Source organism: Euphorbia lathyris, chromosome 2 (assembly GCF_963576675.1).
Source record: "Euphorbia lathyris chromosome 2, ddEupLath1.1, whole genome shotgun sequence".
Classification (NCBI taxonomy): Eukaryota; Viridiplantae; Streptophyta; class Magnoliopsida; order Malpighiales; family Euphorbiaceae; genus Euphorbia; species Euphorbia lathyris.
In genome coordinates, this window is record NC_088911.1 from 113,531,330 (window position 1) to 113,549,877 (window position 18,548).

The window sequence follows — 18,548 nt, forward strand, 5'->3', positions numbered from 1 at the left end:
GTCAAGGCATTGATCTTGAGAAAACCCCCACTGACCAAGATGAAGAAGAAGTGGGCAATCTTAGAGGTCAGTGTGTGACAACAAATGTTGAGCAACATGAGGCAATCAATACTGAGCTGGTTGAAGAACAAGCTGAGCCTACAGCAACAGAACATGCTGACCTAGGGGTACATTCACTCTCTGACTCTTTTGATTCTATTCAAGCTGACCCCTCTCCTCCAAAGGCTAAGAAATTACGGAGACTCAAGAAAATGGCTCACAAGTCACTAGTTATCGATCTGTTGGGTGATTCTCCTCTGTGGGATCCCATTACTGATCTATCGGATATACAGTTCAAATTCTTCTCAAATCCCACCACGCCTTCTCCAACGGAACTTCAACAAAAACAAGCCTCTGTTACTCATCCTGAGGAACAAGCCAAGTCTCCGAAAAATCCAATCCCTGCCGAGCAAGAGCTCGAAGTCCAAGCTGCTCAAGGTGAAAAGCATGCTAAGGAAAACCCTGCTCAACCTGAGTTAACTCCTCCTGTACTAACTCAAACCAACATTGAGCAGGTCAATATCTCTGCTGATCCACCTTCTCCCACTCCAAAGTCGCAGAATGTTGAGAAGTCAGTTCCTGCAGCTGACCTAAATAAAAGCCCAGCTGTTGATCATGCTGGCCCCTCTGGCTCCACTCGAATTCCGGCAACTGAGAACATTCCTGAGGCAACATATGCGTATCTTCATGCTACTGAGTCCGGACGTCGCATTATTGACTCTGCTCAGACTATTCTCCAGGATTTGAACACTTCTCATGCCGATGCTGCTGGGTATGCAAATACTGAGTCCCCACAAATCTCATCTATCACTCAGCTCCTCAATGAGATCAAGGGTCTCAAGGATTTAGTAAGTGTAATGACAACAATCCAAACACAGCAACCCAAGCAAGAATCCATCGTCAAGCTGGCCGAACTGCAGTTAATGATGGTGAATCACATGGATTCCCTTCAAGGCCAAATTAATGCTCTTTCTGCAGTCAACATGGGCTATGCTACTTCTGCTGAGTTGAATCAACATTTTATCAAGTTGAACTTTGAGCTGACTGGCACTCGCGAGCTAATCTCCTCAACTTCTCAATGTTCGGTCGAACAAATCAGCGAAGCTGTCCGTCTACTCAACTTGAGTAAGGAAGAGATGGACACTGGTCAACTCAAGACGAACGAATTATTGCAATACTCACGAGCCACCTACAAATATGTGCGACACACAAACGCTCAACGTCAGTTTTATGACTCGGCTTTGCTCAAAATGTACCATCAAACTTATGCCCAGCTGACTGACATAATCACATGGATTGGGAAATCTCAGGAATATATATTGAGTGTGCTCAGTGCCTCTATCCGAATTCCACAAGATACCTTGGACAATGGTATTTCCGTCTTTGATGGTCTAAGGGAAAGCACGAAAAGGCTTAAAGCTTATTCTGTGAGGTTAACTCATGCTGCTCTCAATGACTCCTTCGTTCCTCCTCCGCCTGATGGTGGCAAAACGGGGGAGAAAGACCAAGCTGATAGAACTCAGCACGCATGAGAAGCATCTGGTAGTCAACAGCAGCAAAAGGGAAAAGGCAAAGTAAATACTGCCCAAGTCAATAGAAAGAAATAGTTAGGCTAGTTTGCTAGTTTTTATTCCTGACTTGTACTTTTTTGTGTTTCCCTTATCTGGCGTACTGTGTTTTGCTGACTATATAAAATCATGCATCTTTTACTCCAAATTGATTGATCTTATATGATGCTTACTTAAGTATTGTGCTTTATGCTGATCTGTCTTAATTGAACAAACAAATAAAAGAAAAAAGGGAATATACTCAGTATACATTTGCTCTAGGTTTCCCATAACTCTGATATCAAACTAACCATGTATCAAAACTGAGTCAAAACATATCCCACATATTGACCTCTTCTGAAAACTGACCTAGGCTCATCTAAATTAGATCTTAGAAGGTCTAGAACTGAACTAAGTCAGTATAAGCATGTCTTAACTTTGCTCAATTAAATCTTAGAAGGTTTAGAGTTAAGTCAAGTCAATAGATGCAACCCTTACGGGGAGTAATTTCAAAAGCATAAAAGAGAATTTCAATCATGGGGAATCTCAATGCTGAGTTCCATCAATTGAATATTTTGCCAACATTAAAATGGGGGAGTTTGTTGAAACACCTTTCCACATGATTTTGATTTGACAAAATTATTTATGTTAATTCATGATTAAGGACAATTAAATTTAAGTGCTTTGATTTAATTGTACTAATATGTTTGTCCAATGATGAGTATAAATATAAATACAAATAGAAATAAAAAGTAAGACAGGACGAAGTCAGCATAAGATCACAGCACAAGCTGGGTAGAATGGAACTCAACGTGAGAAAAGATAAGTCATCTTCAGAACAGAAGCTTAAAGATCAAGAAACTGAGTGGGACGAAACTCAGTATCAAAAGTAGGAAAGTCTTCCGAGAACTATGTCTTGCAGAACGAAGTTGACCATGGAAGCTGAGTAAAAGAGAACTCAGTATATGCACTAGCAAACAATAACAAACAACGGCTACCAAAGACAAGCTGAGTGATCTTAAGGACATCATGAATGTTCCGGTTGCTAAAAGACAAGCTCCGACAACTGTCTGCACCAATAATAGAAACCTTGGAATTACGCAAAGGCTAATTTCGAGAGGTATGGGTCAAACGTTCGTTAGCTAAAAGACAAACTGGCACAAGAAGACGAAAACCTGCAAGAAGAAGACAAACCTGACGCCTGCGGAATTCAGACGACAGGATTGGCCTGCAAGACTGAAGCTGACCAGAACTTATCTCAAAAAGAAGCCGTTTGAACCAACGGACAAATCCAAAGTTCAAACCATTTCTACTTCAGACATCAACTATATAAAGACATGATCATTCTTGGATCAAAAGCCGATCACAACAAATACAAAAAGCATATACATACAAAAAGCACAAAAGCCAAAAAGAGATCTTACACCAAATTTCTATTCTTGTGTAAAAGCTAGATTGATTTTCTGTAATCATCTAAAGTGTTCTTCGTCTGAAAAGAACAATTTGTATCAATTGTAAAATTGAGAGTGTTGTGCTGAGTACTCGGTGTTGAGTGCTTAGTGGTAGAGAAATCTAAGTGTTTGGTTATAGCACTTAGTAGGAGTTGAGTAGACGAATAGAGGAATGTACTCTTGCATATTCAACTGCCTTGTAAACGGTTTGTGCTCTACCTTTAAAGAGCTCAGTATTGGATTTAAAAAGCCCGGAGGGATTCTGGGGACTGGACGTAGGCGGAGAGGCCGAACCAGGATAAGTCGTACTGAGTAATTTCTAACTCTCTCTCAATATATATATATATATATATATATATATATATATATATATATGTTGCTTGTCATATTTACTCAGCATATAAAATTTCTTAAACTGACACTGAGTAAATAAGAGTGCTGAGTTGGAAGCTGACCACAACAGTGTCAATTCCCAACTCATACGTAAAATAGTTTTAGTCAACATCTGACTAAAGCTGTCTTACACTATAATCGGCCGTGCTGACCAATGCTGAGTTGACTAACTCAAGAAAATATATTAAGTCAGCTTAATTAAAATTTAAAAAGTTATATTAGTTCCTAACCCCCCCTTGGAACTAATCACACGGGACCAACAATCCCTAATGAACCGACCGATCAAGATCAGGTTGCTATCGACTTCCAGTCCTTCCATCGGCGAGATCCCCAACTCCAAACCCTCATTCTCATCCTCGCCGATATTCAAGTTGGCTAAACCCTTTTCCATTGAAAGTAAAATAAAAGCCACGATAAGACGAAATCAGACAAATACACAAAATTAGAAACCTTAGCCATGCGATTTGATCAGAAAAAAGCACACTCTTACGTAAGGGAAAATTAGTAGAAGCATTCAGTTTTCCATGTCAAATGGAGGACGTTCAATACATATTTTGTCATGTATAATATGAAGCCATATATATTATAAAAGGTCCTATTATTTTAACCATTAAGTGAGTTTATTGAGAATCCTTTAAATGATATAAAAGACCAGGGCCAGCCCTGGACCTAGGCCCGGAGTGCGTCGGCCTAGGGCCCATGGTTGGAAGGGGGCCCAAAAAAAATTAGAGTACATTGTTGAGCGATTTCCGCAAGTGCACGGTTTCGCTTGTAGTAATAAAAAGATATCGATCCCACAGGGAACGTTTTTCAACAAAAAATTATTTATGTGTAGATTAAATACGACTTAAGGTTTATATAAATAGATAATCGTTATTTGAAATTGGTTTTGAGATTGATAGAATAAGAATTAGGTTAGAACATGTAGGATGTTAGAAATCAATTCTGTTTTGAATATGAATTACAAAACAGAAACGTTTAGTGTTTAAAATAAGAGAATAATTGTATTCGTTTGCATTAAGCAAAGAAAACAACTTTAAACTTTGTATAAATTATAAAAATGTAATAACGTAAACTCCTTCAATTAAAGGGCTTTGAACCGCAGACAATCCTCCTACGGTCGGGTTAGATTGCTACCTTAACCAAATTAATACTTATTTCCGATAAGCCGACTTAACGATCATATCGTCCTTAAGAATGAATTTGCTTAAGTGTTCAACAAAGTTTCATTGTAAAGATATTGAATTTAACTACGTTTTAATGAAAACACCAGAACTCACTTCGGATCAGTTACAGAAGTGCTACATAAAAATTTATTGAATTGCATGAACTTTATTAGATGAAGTATGAATTTGATACAAGTTTACAGAGAATAAAAAGCATGGAAGCATTCAAACGACATAAAAGTTCCGGGTCGTCAATCCTTTCCTCAAACCTCGTCATAGAGTTTGTCAGGCTCCAGGGTCGAATCCGCTACTTAATCTTCTCGCTGAATCTTCGGAATAGAGATGGTTCGTCAACTACCAGAATGTAAACTAATATAAATAGATCTTAATCTAAATCTAAATGCTATTGTGTATGTAATTATTTGATAAACAATGTGTGTACATCATATTGCTTTTTATAAAATCGAACTTCTAACTCTGAATCGTTTGACTCAGAATTTCTGCATTAATTCTGTACTAAATCTTAACTCTAAAAAATCATATATCAACTCTGAAATCAACTCTCTATTTATAGATGTTGAAGAGTCGAGTTTAAGGAACGTGTCTGCTGCGAAGAGACGTTCTTATCCAATCGAACGGACGCGCTTCTTTGAAAACGAACATGTGTAAGTTGTGCTGCCAGAATTTCTAAACTTACTGAGAATGGAAATTCTCTGCCGAGAATGGGGAAACAGTTTTAAGTGCTCAGAACGCAAAGGAGGAAGGGGTGGCCGATGTGTGTCACGACCGAGAATGGGGAATCTCGGTCGCGACACGGGTAATTTTTTCCCGGATCAGACTTCATTCCTCGTCTTCATTTCGGTGCGTTTGATTTTCGTCGTCTTTGACTCCTTTTGTAGGGTTTTTCTTTCGTTTTTGACCTCTTTTCGTTTCTATTTGGATTTTACCAAATATTGAGGTACCTTGCATGAAAGAAACATATTCGGACGTAAAAGTACGCTAAATACATATAAACAGCACAAATTCGTAGTAAAACTAATGTAAATATTGATGATATTTTAGGTATATTTTGGGCTTAACATAGATAAATTGCTTATATTTTAAGTATAATAAATAAATTCAAAGTAGCAGAATGGTATTATCTTATTCTCCAACTAAAGAGAGCATATGTTCGATTCCGACATCTGTAATCTTTAATATATTTTTAATATATAAATGATATGAGTAGTTAAGGATAAGAATGCAAGTTTCATTTTATTACCTCATTTTAAAAGAAGTTTCGTTTATTACCTTAATTTGATTAAATTTGAAAATTAAAAATTAATTTATGTAATTACATGAATAAAAATCAATTTAAAATAAAGTTTAGTTGTTTCCTATATTTTTCATAGGGACCTTAAATCATAAATTTTATATTATAATGGCGCTTACTGCTTATTTTGCTAGAGCCCCTAAATGATTAGGACCGGCTCTGTAAAAGACTGTGTGTGGAGACTAAGAGTTCACTCCATCACATTAGTTTTCTATTAGTTTTATTAATTGATGAGGTGGAATTAATGAGATTATCAATATAATATTGATAGTATTTAGGGTAAATTTCAAATAAAACCTCTGTGGTTTTACTAATTTTCAGAGAAAGGACTGTGGTTTATTTTTTGTCAAAACAAGGATTGAAGTTTTCAACTTTAGCAAAATAAGGACTTTTTCGATTGATACTATTAAAATCACCATTGACGACTTCAAAAATGATATATTTTAAGAACTACTAATATTTTAAACAACTTTAATTCTTCAACTTTTTATTTTGAGATTATTTAGATGATGTTTGGTAAAGAGAGAAAGTTAATATTTAGAGAAAGAAAGTTCTAAAAAAGATGATTTTCAAAAATCGAAAATGTAGTTCCATAAAAAATATGATATTGAACAACTTTAATTCTTGAAAATTTTCATTTTCAGATGGTTAAAGATGGTTTTAATAGCATTAATCCAAATGCGAAATCTCAATCCTCGTTTTGACAAAAAAAATAAATCATAATTCTTTATTTGAAAATTAGTAAAATCATAAGGGTTTTATTTGAAATTTATACCAGTATTTATTACAAGAAAAATAAAATACTCGCAGTTGCATGAGAAACACGAGAATCCAAGATGAGCCAACAAATAAAAGTAAAACACATCTCCGTTTGATATTTATCCACGTGTGGTGTTATAGAATTGAATACACGTCAGCTTTCTCATTTTCCACAGCCTTGTTCAAAGTCGACCATATGATATTTTCTTAACTGCCCGACTTCAGTCATACACCCCCAACTGTTACTGTTGGATTGTTTGTTTACCTTCGCTTTCCCGCAAAAACCTTTCCAATTTTCCACCATGTCGTTGATAAATCCGTCGGATCATCGGACTAGTTCCAATTTCAAGTCAATCATGGCGACGCTCTTGCGGAAGGTTTGGGAATCGTTATTGAACAAGAAAACTTCGACCTCTCACTCACACAATCGACTCAATTACCTTGAATCATCTTCTCTGGGAGCTTTTGATCAAATTCCAGTCGACGTAGTTATGCAAATTGTTAGGTTGATCGGTCCAAAGGACGCTGCGAGGTTGAGTATGGTTTGCCAGTCATGGAGATCACTTGTATCTGATAATCGTCTGTGGATTTACTTCCTCCAGAACTACCAGGACTCCTGGGACTCTGCTTTTTTCTCTGAGACCAATCTACGATCCGGTTATCCTATCCAGTGAGTTCTCTTCATCCTACTCTCTTACTTTCTTTTTCTATTGCTGATTTTGTGAGCTCTGTAACTCTGTTTGGCTGCTGAGAAATGCACGGAAAGTGAGGAATTGTTCCTGTTTTTGGTATTTTATATACGAAAAAGGGAGACTGGGCAATCGATTATGTGCAATTGTTTTTTCTACTTCATAATTCGTGAATATTAATTTGTGATTTTACTTGCAGGCCTGTCGCTAGTCATATAACGACTGAATTGTCCTTCATGCATATATATAGGGAGCGGGAACGAGTCCCTGGTAGTGTTATTATTGATGGTGAGCATTCTAATTGTGGAAAAAGTAATAACTCACCCTGGTTAAATTTATAATGAGGCCAATTTATGGTTGAGATTCTTCAAATATGAGTCCTTGCATGTCGGCCTGATTTTGTTGTCTCAAATAATCTATGTTTATTAATGTTCTTCATTAGTTATTCAGAAATTGTTAATGCTTGAAATGTGTGTGCATCTTTTTGCTCAACTTATATGGAAAAGGTGGCTCGGGGTATTGCAAATTTGGTTGGAGCAAATATACTTGTCCATCTGGGCGGTCAGCTACATTTTTGGTGAGCTTCTGCTTTTAACTGGCAGGTTAGAGGTTTGTAAAAGTAATTTTCCCAAAGATGAGAAATCTTATTGTGTTTGTATATTTGTTCTTAATCATTTTTATGATTCACCTTAAAATTGCAAAGTTCGATTCTTCTTCTCTGAGCCATGTAAAACTTGTCCTGGAATTATCTGGCATGCAGGAATTTGGTAACATTGAGTCTCCAATGTACTCTAGGCTTCGGAATTTTTATGCTACTATTTATGGCAGGTTTGTGCTTAACCTTTTTCTTAAACCATTACCTTGTTAATCTAATTTAAAATAAATTTATGTGAAACAAATATGTTTTATAATAATTAATCTCTATAAAGTTGTATGTACACATTTATTGAATGCATATAACGATATTATTATGTGCAACTTACTTTTTCAACCGTCAGCCAATATGTGTATGCCAGCCAGTTGGATATTTCATTTGTGTCCTTATATCTTCTAGAAGTTGAAGATGCTAATTGATAATTATCCTTAACAGGATGCAGGTAAGACCACCAGCGCAGCCAATTGTTGTGTCCCTTCCAATTTGCCATTATGATGGTCAGGATCTGCTTCACTAAATTACTTCAGCAGTTCTATATAACACTTCTATTGTATGATATTTGCTTTCTGAAATGCATTCATGGTCGTATCAAAGAAATTTTGACATGCTAAAATATCTGTTTCTTGTGCTATAGTAAGGTTTTTGGCTGTTCAATACTAAACTTTCTCATTGCACACTTATGAGCCTTTTCTTTGTTTAATTGATAAATAAAGAATGATTTATTTTTCTTTTTCCGTTTTTTGCGCAATTTAAGCTGTTCAGTGTGAACTATGGTGCTGTAAACACTCAATTTGGCCTTTTCCTTTTGTATTTAATTAGATTGCTAATGATGTCTCATATTATGTTTAGCTTGGCATAATGCTCAAAACACCTCCCTTCACTACCAGAAAAATAGCTAATGCCCCCTTGACTTCTTAAAATGATCTATTATGCGCAAGTTAGTTGTAAAGTATGACCTATTATACATGCCTTTTTCAATTTTCTAACTTATAGTGCTCCTAACAGTAAGTTAATAGGTTATTTTAAAAGGTTAGATTGGTTAATACAAATTCAAGTTGAAGAGTCTAATTGGTCAATTTTGTAGATGCCTTAATAAGTCATTTAAAAGAACAAGAGGCCATTGGGCGATGGAAGGTGTTTTTATGTATTAAGCATATGTAGCTCATTGGGATTGGATTTAAACCTCACGAAAATTTTCATATAGTTCCATTTACTTGGTTCACCATATCGACCAACCAATTGATAAATATTTTAGAAAATTGCATGTGTTAGTGTGGGGGCAGCCAGAGCGACTAAGAGGATTCCTGATATACTAAAGCTAATAAGTGCTAAACCAATGTTCTTTTTGCTCTGCTCAATGCCATGTCCAATTCTGGTAACTTTGAATACAATATGCTAAACCAATGTTCTTGTTTGGTCTGATTTATCTGTTGATAGAAAATACAATTTATGGTGAGAAATGCAGGATCTTGAATTAAATGGTCGTGATGAACTTTATTGGTAATGGCTTTTGTTCTTTGTATTCTAGATACTGAATCTGCCAAAGCCTCAAGAAGACAGCTAAAAGAAGCAGTTTACACCACTTTGTTTGACATGAATGCTCCAGCTGTTTGTGCTATTAATCAGGTGTGCTGCAGATTTATCAATTTATTTTGCTAGTTTCTTAATGATTGCTTCTTTTTTTCCAAGCATAAATGAGGGAAAAAAGAAATGAAAATAGTGATAAGTTCTTGCTCTTCCTTTTTTTTTCACCTACTTCTCCAATAAAAAGATCCCTTACCTATGCATCCCACCTTCAGTAAAGGGGATTTCAACGGGTAAAACTTGATCTAATTAGTTTGTAGATGTGTAAATTTATAGAACTACAGGACTTCTGAAATTTGTGATCTTTTTCCTGTTTCCTTCTTTTAGTATTGGATTTTGCTTTTGCCGTTGCTTTTTTTGTGTATTAATATGTTCATTGACAATATTGCATAGGCAACTTTAGCACTTTATGCAGCCAGGCGAACTTCGGGAATAGTTGTTAATATTGGTTTCCAAGTTACGTCAGTTGTTCCAAGTAAGTAGTTATCATGCTCTATTCAGTTAGAAAAATCGTGGAAATTTGATTTATGATTGCAGCAAGCTAAATTAAGATTAGCCTCAAGGTGTCCTTATTTCCTCAGTGATTCTTCCTGTCTTCTTTTGTCAGCTAAAACAACCTTTGCACTTTTATATGTTGTAACGATACTTTATCTAAGCTTCCTCACGACTTCTTATTTTCTGTTTTTATCTATCTATCTATCTATCTATCCAAATCTATTTTCCTTGTTTATCATAATTCATATTTACAGTTCTATTATCTTTATCTTTAAGAAGCTTATTATTTGGCTTTAAAATTATTGAGACTTGGTATTTATGAATGGTAAATTCTGTACTCTACAGTTTTGTATGGCAAAGTGATGCGGAAGGTAGGCGTGGAAACTATTGGTGTGGGAGCATTGAAGGTTACAGGATTTCTTAGAGAACAGATGCAACAGAATAATATCAATTTTGAATCACTATACTCTGTTCGCACATTGAAAGAGGTATGCAATTCTACTAGGATCTTCTGCAACTTCTCAATTGCGCCTGATGTTTTATATTTAATTAATTTGTCATAACATTTGTCAGCTACACTTATCCCCAATAGTCAATGAAATGTGCAACACACATGTGGGCCTAAAGTAGCTAGCTCAACTAGCAGAAAAAAAACCCCATGCGGCGCCAACACTTCCCCAAGTCTCGGCCAACCAATTCCTTCCGAAGGGGTCTATCCCCTTTAAGCGTCCCGTCAATGCGTCTTCGGTATTCCGTCCCTGTGGGACTCCCTGTGATTAAACCTCGCTCTAAAAAGGACACGCACTATGGGCTAACTCCGGAGCCCATAGCATCCATAGAGTTCCATCCTATGGAGACATCCGCCTCCTTTCATGAAGGCTGAACTCCCGACTATCCTAGTCTCTAGTGGACTAAGGTGGATCGCTTAATCTAGACCGACTACTGACCTAGAGGTGGCGGAGATCCAACGTCAGAGTAGTCTTTGTTCCCTATAGTATTGCTTATACCAACTCGGCCTCTACCATCAGCGTACGTTGATATGTCCCACTCGCTACTGCATGCCGAAGCCTTCTCGTAGCTTTGCCAATGCTTAGGGTATGAGAGACTTCTTAAATTTTTTTCCTTAATTATAGTAAAACCTACGTAAATTAATACTCAGATAAATTAATAACCTCTTTAAAATAATAATTTTTTTCTGGTCTCGACTTGGGCCAGATCACTAATTTTATACTCGATAAATTAATATCTCTATAAATTAATAATATTTCATGGTCCCAACATTATTAATTTATAGAGGTTTTACTGTAACGTATTATTTCTTTTCTGCGGTTGATTAATAAAAAGTGTCAATTTTTTTAAAATGAAAAGTTTTAAAATTTGTTTGGACATTTCAAAGAGTTCATTCGTTTTTTTTTCTATCTATCTTTCCCGCCAGATGAGCTTTCTGTAGTTGACATATACATCTTTTCACTTCTTAGTTCTTACTAAAGCAGTCATAGTTGTGCAAAATTTCACATGTGACTTGGCCTAAATTTCAATGTTATTTTAAATTCTGAATAAGTCAAGAGCGTGTTCAATGATCATAATCTGTAAGTTTTCCCTCAATTAGATGATTTTTTTTTTCTTTTTTGTGCCAAAGCTCCCAGTGTTGTTGTGGTTTACTCACCCGGTTGAATTTTTTTTTAACAGATTATATATTCACCTTTGACATTTTAGTATTTTACATGACATGCTTGCTTTTCAAGCATGTTTATAATATTAGTGAAGATGTAATTTTTTTGGTTGATTTTTTGACTGAATATAATGAGATAGTGCACCTTAAATGTCATTTTGCTTAGGAAATCTTGAATTATCTTTTCTTCCTTCTTTTTTTCAGTCTCCAATCTTGTGTTGTCATTGACTATCTACTTATCACAAAGCTATCCATGTTTGGGCGACTGCTCTAAATAACGCTCCATGCCAACATCAACTTTATTTTCTTCTCTCCCAATCCATTAGTCAAATTCAAAGAATGAATAGGTTGTACTTCATTGTGAGCAAAACTGAAAATTTGTTTGTTTTATGCTTATTGATAGCTTTGACATCATGAAATACAATGTCGTTCCAATTACCCAGTGTTCTGCTGGCATCTTACTGCAGAACCTTTGCTATGTTGCTGCTGATTACGGAGCTGAACTATCTAAAGACACACAAGCATCATTGGAAGTCCAGGGAGAAGGATTATTTACTCTTTCACACGAACGATTTAAAACGGGAGAGATCTTATTCCAACCACGTATTGCAGGAGTGTAAGTCATATACATCAACAATCTATCATCTTGCTATTTTTTCAAAGCATACTCAAAATGATATTCCTCTTCTGCTAAGTTTCAGGACCACGACATATTCATTCCTACAGCGTATGCTAAATGTTTCTAATTGTCAAACCTAGTATAGAGATAATTGCTATTAATTATCTAATTACATCATGTGTGTGTTGCTTTACTATGTTATTCTCTAAAATTCTAAAGACAGAATTTTCTCAACATATGTTTTGCCATAAAACCAGCACATTTTTTGTTAAAATGTTGAATTTCTCCTTTGTACAGGCGTGCAATGGGTTTGCACCAGGCAGTGGCATTGTGCATGGACCACTGTCATGCAGCAGAGTTGACTGGAGATGATGCTTGGTTTAAGACTGTGGTTTTATCGGGAGGGACTGCATGTCTACCAGGACTAGCAGGTGGATATATTTAAGAAAGAAAAATAAATTCTTATTTCTTTTATGCGAAAAATGCATGATGCGTGGTAGATGCTTGCCACCTGTGGAGAAAAATCAATCTGAAATGCATGAGGATTAAATTAGTGAATAGGATGTATGCATGTCCCAATATTATCAATCTCTGTTTTGATTAGTTTTTCTTCTTCTATTTCTTATCATTTTTATAATTTTGGTTTTAGAGAGGCTGGAAAAGGAATTGCATGAGCTTCTTCCGCAATCCATTAGAAACGGAATAAAGGTTGTACCTCCTCCCTATGGTGCAGACACCGCATGGTTTGGAGCAAAGCTTATTAGCAATGTAAGCTACTTGAGCACCAAACTTTGGATATGAAAAACTTCAAATTTCTAATCTTTAGGTTTGAAATACTACGCAAAGTTTAGATTTTTCTTAATTGAACTTCAATTTAATCTCGTAAGATCTAGTAATCTAGTTTTCTGAAATTCTTAAGTTAATTCATATATAGATCAAATATTGGATTGTGTGAAGACTAGCATGTTAGCTTCTGTTTGCTATAAATGAATCCAGCTGCAAATGACACTTGTGTCTTTCCTGGTCTCAGTTAAGCACCTTCCCTGGACCTTGGTGTGTTACGAAGAAGCAATATAAAGGAAAATCCAGATTCAATCTGAGTTGGTAAACACAAACAGTTTACTAGAAGGAAAACCTCCAGCAGTTCCCTTGTATGATAAAAGCCTGTTATAGCATGGTAAAACTTGTCCAAATATTCTTTGTTATTTATATTAATTTTGAGTTGTTTTTACCCCTTGCTTTGTTGATGTCTGCTACGAATTCTCGAGCTGCCTTGATATGTATTCAAGAACCTCATCTTGTTAATTATTAGATATGAGCAATTCTTGTGCCAAATACATAATTGTATATAAGGATCTATGATAAAAGAAAATAAACTTTATACCATGGCATATTTCTTGCTAGGCAAAGAGTGATTCTATGAACTTCAGTAACCAGGGGGTGAAGTGATGCACCTCGTATTTTTGTTTGTGTTATGTTTTAGGGTAGTTAGTTTTGTAATTACGCAGTTAATGGCGCAAGTTTCATGTATAGGTTAGAAACATGGAACTAGAGTCTGCTCTGTTCATATGTCACATGGTGATTTCTTTCATGCTTCATTTCTGCCTTAAGAAGTTGTAATTGAGTAGAATTTGAACTCATGAAAAGAAGAGAAAATTGCATTTCAAAGAATAGAAGGACGTCTAGAAAACTATAGTGAATGGGGTGAATTACTCCAGTGATTTCGCCAGAATTAGATGGCAAGCAAGGGACTTCAGAATATGTATCAGAGGCGGAGCGTTTATGGCTTTACGGAGAAGAGAGAGCAGGGGATCGAGCAGAGAAGGAAGGGAAACAGATTCAAATGAGACAAAGCAGCAAGGATTCACTGTTTATTTGAAAGAGTTCAGCTCTGTGGCATTGGAGAAATGAGGCAAGGCAGGATTGAGGTTGCAAAGAATGGTGAGCAGGCACAAGATACCTCTTGTTATGGTTAGTTCTACTGATCCCTGGGAATGGTACCTTTCTTTTTGGATAGGTACTAAAATAAGCCTAAGGTTTTTGCGGAGTACCAATTTAGGCTCTACCTACAAAATAACACCAATGTAGGCTTAACGTTTACAAAAGTGTTCCAATTTAGGATTCGATAACGTTAACGAAAACGTGATATATCATTCATATTACTCCGTTAAATTCTGTCAATTGTACGTGGAGAGAGAAATCATAACTTAACGGACTAATATGAATGATGTGTCATGTTCGGTTATCGAAATCTAAACTGGTACTCTTTTGTAAATGTTACATTGGTGCTATTTTATACAATACTTCCTAAAAATCTTAAGCCTATTTTGATACCTTATCTTTTCTTTCTACAAAAAGTAAAAAAATGAAACGATCGGACAGAAGAGAAGTAGTAATTGATATAGTTGCCGATTTGGCATAAGTTGAAATAAAAATGATTTAAGTTTACAGTTGGCTCGAACAGTGTTTGGGTACAAAATAGTTTCGGAAATTTAAATGCATGTTTGCTTCAACTATTGTTGTTAGTTGGTTTTTGTTGTTGTTTGTTATTAGTTGGTTAATAACTAGTGTTTGTTAAATTATGATGAATGTTGTTATTAGGATCTAAAATGTAACATACACCTTTTAAATGAAGGGTAAATGATTTATTAGTCTTTCTCAAAAAAAAAAAAAAAAAAAAAAATTATTAGTCATTGGGTTGGTCATATTACACCTTTACATTAGTTAGATCCCATGTTTTAAAAGGTGCAAAAGCACCAATTTTACTCCCAACGTCTAAAATTGTGTAAGTTTATCCCTAACGTTGGCCGCTAAGAACAAATTTACCCCTAACATTGGTAAATTGGATCAATTTCAGAAATCATTGTAAAAGATAAATATTTTGTTCTTTATTCTGCAATAGTTGCATACCAATTGGTTAAAAAAAACACATGCACGTGTTGATTCAATATCATTTGACGTACGTATGATCATTTGACGTACGTATGACTATGGAAACTACATATGGTCCAAACAAAGTTCCTGGGATAATAGTTCAGATTGTTGATTCAAGTGATATTGAATGATTCATATAGTATTGTCGGATGAATCCAAGCGATGTTGTCCCACTATACATTAATTCTGAATCACAAATAATAGATTCACAACTACCGCGAGCTATAGAGACAGAGAATGTTATTCAATCAAGTTGTGATGTCATCGTTGAAGTGGACACAACCGTTGAAATCGAAACTTATCGGTCAGGCAAACAAAAGATCACTGATTTCAACATTGTATCCAACTCTGGTTTAGATGATAGTAGCTCGAATTCGTTCTATGATCTGGAAGAAACGATATATGAAGAAGATATTTGGTGTCATTTTGATCCCGAAAAAACGTTATATGATGAACAACCTATCCCTCGGAAACAATATCGTCGCAAAGGTGTTTCCGAAAGCAATGCACGAGCTGACCATGTATCAGTAAGTATCTATAAGGAAAATGATGAAGAAAGAGGACTGGTCCATTCCGATGGCTGTCAGAGGTCGATGTACATGTGCTTCCTACTGAATCTAGTGCATCAAAAGAGATTGTCGTTTTAAAGGTGCATGCTATATTCTCAAACAAACAAGAATTGCAAGATGCACTTGAGAAAAATAATCAATTAAGAACATGTTCGAATGGAGAGTATGCAAGTCTAATAAGTCCATGTTTGAAGTTAGATGTAAGCATGATGAGACATGTAAATGACATGCTAGAAGTATTGCGATACCCAATTCCGATATGTTTAGGCTCTAAAAAATGGATGGAATAAACAAACACATATGTGCCAAAGATCAAATGTTACCACATCACAGGCAAGCATGGAAACGAGTTGTCGGCATACTACTTGTAGGTAAGTTTGATCTCGATGATAGTGTATAGACCAAAGGACACTGTGAAAGATTTTGAGAAAATGTATAAAATCAACATGTCTTACATACAAGATTGGAGAGCAAGATGTTGGGCGTTGGAAGATGTGAGGGGTTCATTGGAATAGTCATTTATGTTGTTACTAGATTACTGCAAGACCTTGAAAAAATGCAATCCAGGTACAGTGACACATATTCAAACTGACGATGTTGATCACTTCAAGTACTTATTTCTAGCGATGGGTCCTTCACTTAGAGGGTTTAAAGAGCATATTTGAGTTGTTCTTTGTGTTGACGGAGCGTTTTTAAAAGGTAAATATCTCGGTCAGTTGTACATTGTAGTTGGCAAAGATGGTAATAACTAGATTTATTCTATTGCTTTTGGGGTTGGACTGATAAGTCCGAAATTTACTTACTATCGCATGCATTTTCACGTTTATATTCATGCCTTTAGCTTAGTTTATTAAATGTTTTGGAAAGATTTCACGTGTTGTTTGTGATTTGAATAGAGATGGGTTAAATACGGGTGAAAACTCGTGTTTAAAGAATATCAGCAAGAAACAAGTAAAAGACAGACAAAATAAGACAAAAATAGGGCAAATTTACTTGTCACGTTTGTGACATACCAAAAAGCTTCCCCAAGGACAAAAGTCCTTGTCACGTTCGTGACACCACTTTCATGTTCGTGACAGGCATTTTCGCCAGCCAACATTATCTTTCCCATTACACAAATGTGACACCCCTATCTCGTTCATGACAGACTCTTCTTCACTATAAAAACGTGATTTTTCATGTCTGAAGCATATCTTTTCGCCCGAATCAACGTTCCTCTTCACCATTAGCTACGTCCATTCATCACACTTTTATGGAAGAGTACTATATCAAAAGACATGATCTTTCATCATCTATAAAAAAGAATCTTCTTCTTCATTCAAAATATACAGAAGATAATCAGAAACTGAAATATTTTCAGAATCAGATACTGAGTTCTGAAATATTGAAGTTACTTAAAAAAATGATGGATCAATAGTTTAAATCGATTGGTAAATGATAGGCATATGACTAATGGCTTTAGGCGTACAACTTTTTTTTTTTTAGCAAAAAAGGATAATGTACAAATTTACTTTTATTGTTTTAGAAAAAGTACAGATTTGTTTCTAACAAACGAAAATTTGTTTACCCATAACGTTGTACAATAAGATCAATTTATCCCCACCTAACAAAAAATTTGAATGGATTGATTTAACCGTTATTCGACCGTCAAATCGGATCTTTTAAATAAATTTATCAATAAACTGAAGTAGGTGTATTTTGACAATTAATTTAGTATTGCTATAATCATATAGTAAACATTTTATATATTTTTTTTATGATTAACTTGTATATATCTGATTTGAATATTGGTGTTTTTGTAGGTTGTTTGTAACTATATTAATAATAAAATAAATATTTTAGAGATAATTGAAATTTGAAATTTTCAATGCGATTCTTAAATAACGAGTTAAATAATAGTGAACCGATCTGTTTAAATTTTATATTATTAGATAGAGATAAAATTAATTTTATGTAACACTTGTATTATTTTGTATGTTTGGATAAAACTACATCCCCTAACAAAATAATAGGTGCAGACTTGGATATTATCCCCTGTAAAAAATAAGTATAGCTGAAATTTTAAAAAATAAAATAAAATAAAGAATTGATTCCGAAGTGGTTGTTGAGCAGTGTTAACCAACTCATTCGTACAATTAAGGGGTAAATTTCATCAATAGTGTACAACTTTTACCCAATTTCACATTTTGGTGTACAATTTTCAATTTGTCCCACTAATATATACGAATTTATAGGTGACCTCTCACTTTGGTGTATGGCCGGTTAAAATGACCGATCAACTCAAAAGTCAATGCGCCAGCTCATTATTTTTTATCTTATCCAAGACCCCACATAGTGTAATTATAAAAATATCCTCCCTTTTAAATTAAAAACTCAATCTCCCCCATATTTTCCTTTCTCTCTCTTTCTCTCTTTACTTTTTTCTAGAGATACTTTCTCTCTCAAACTCCTCTCTCTCTCTCTTCAATATTTCTTAGGAAGGCCAACATTCTGTTCATCTTAATGAAGTAAAATTCTCTCATCAGCTAAAATGAAGATAGTGACTTTCAACAACATCGCATTTTAAGCAAGCAATACTTTCCTGAAACATAAAATCATGGAAAGACGATTGATTGGATTAGCAACTGCAACAATCGACTCGTACAATACAACTTTCTTTATCTT

The 18,548-nt window shown here is 35.2% G+C and overlaps 1 protein-coding gene across 1 annotated transcript; it reads left to right on the plus strand.

The window, feature by feature from the left end:
• Nucleotides 1-6,861: 6,861 nt before the first annotated feature.
• On the plus strand, nt 6,862-13,767 carry LOC136219528 (actin-related protein 8). Its single transcript, XM_066006959.1, has 12 exons — nt 6,862-7,337; nt 7,556-7,644; nt 7,863-7,933; nt 8,117-8,184; nt 8,447-8,508; nt 9,540-9,637; nt 9,989-10,070; nt 10,436-10,578; nt 12,230-12,378; nt 12,679-12,812; nt 13,031-13,149; nt 13,412-13,767. Exons 1-12 carry the CDS (start codon nt 6,970-6,972, stop codon nt 13,487-13,489), a joined length of 1,461 nt encoding a protein of 486 aa, XP_065863031.1. The 5' UTR covers nt 6,862-6,969; the 3' UTR covers nt 13,490-13,767.
• Nucleotides 13,768-18,548: the final 4,781 nt, after the last annotated feature.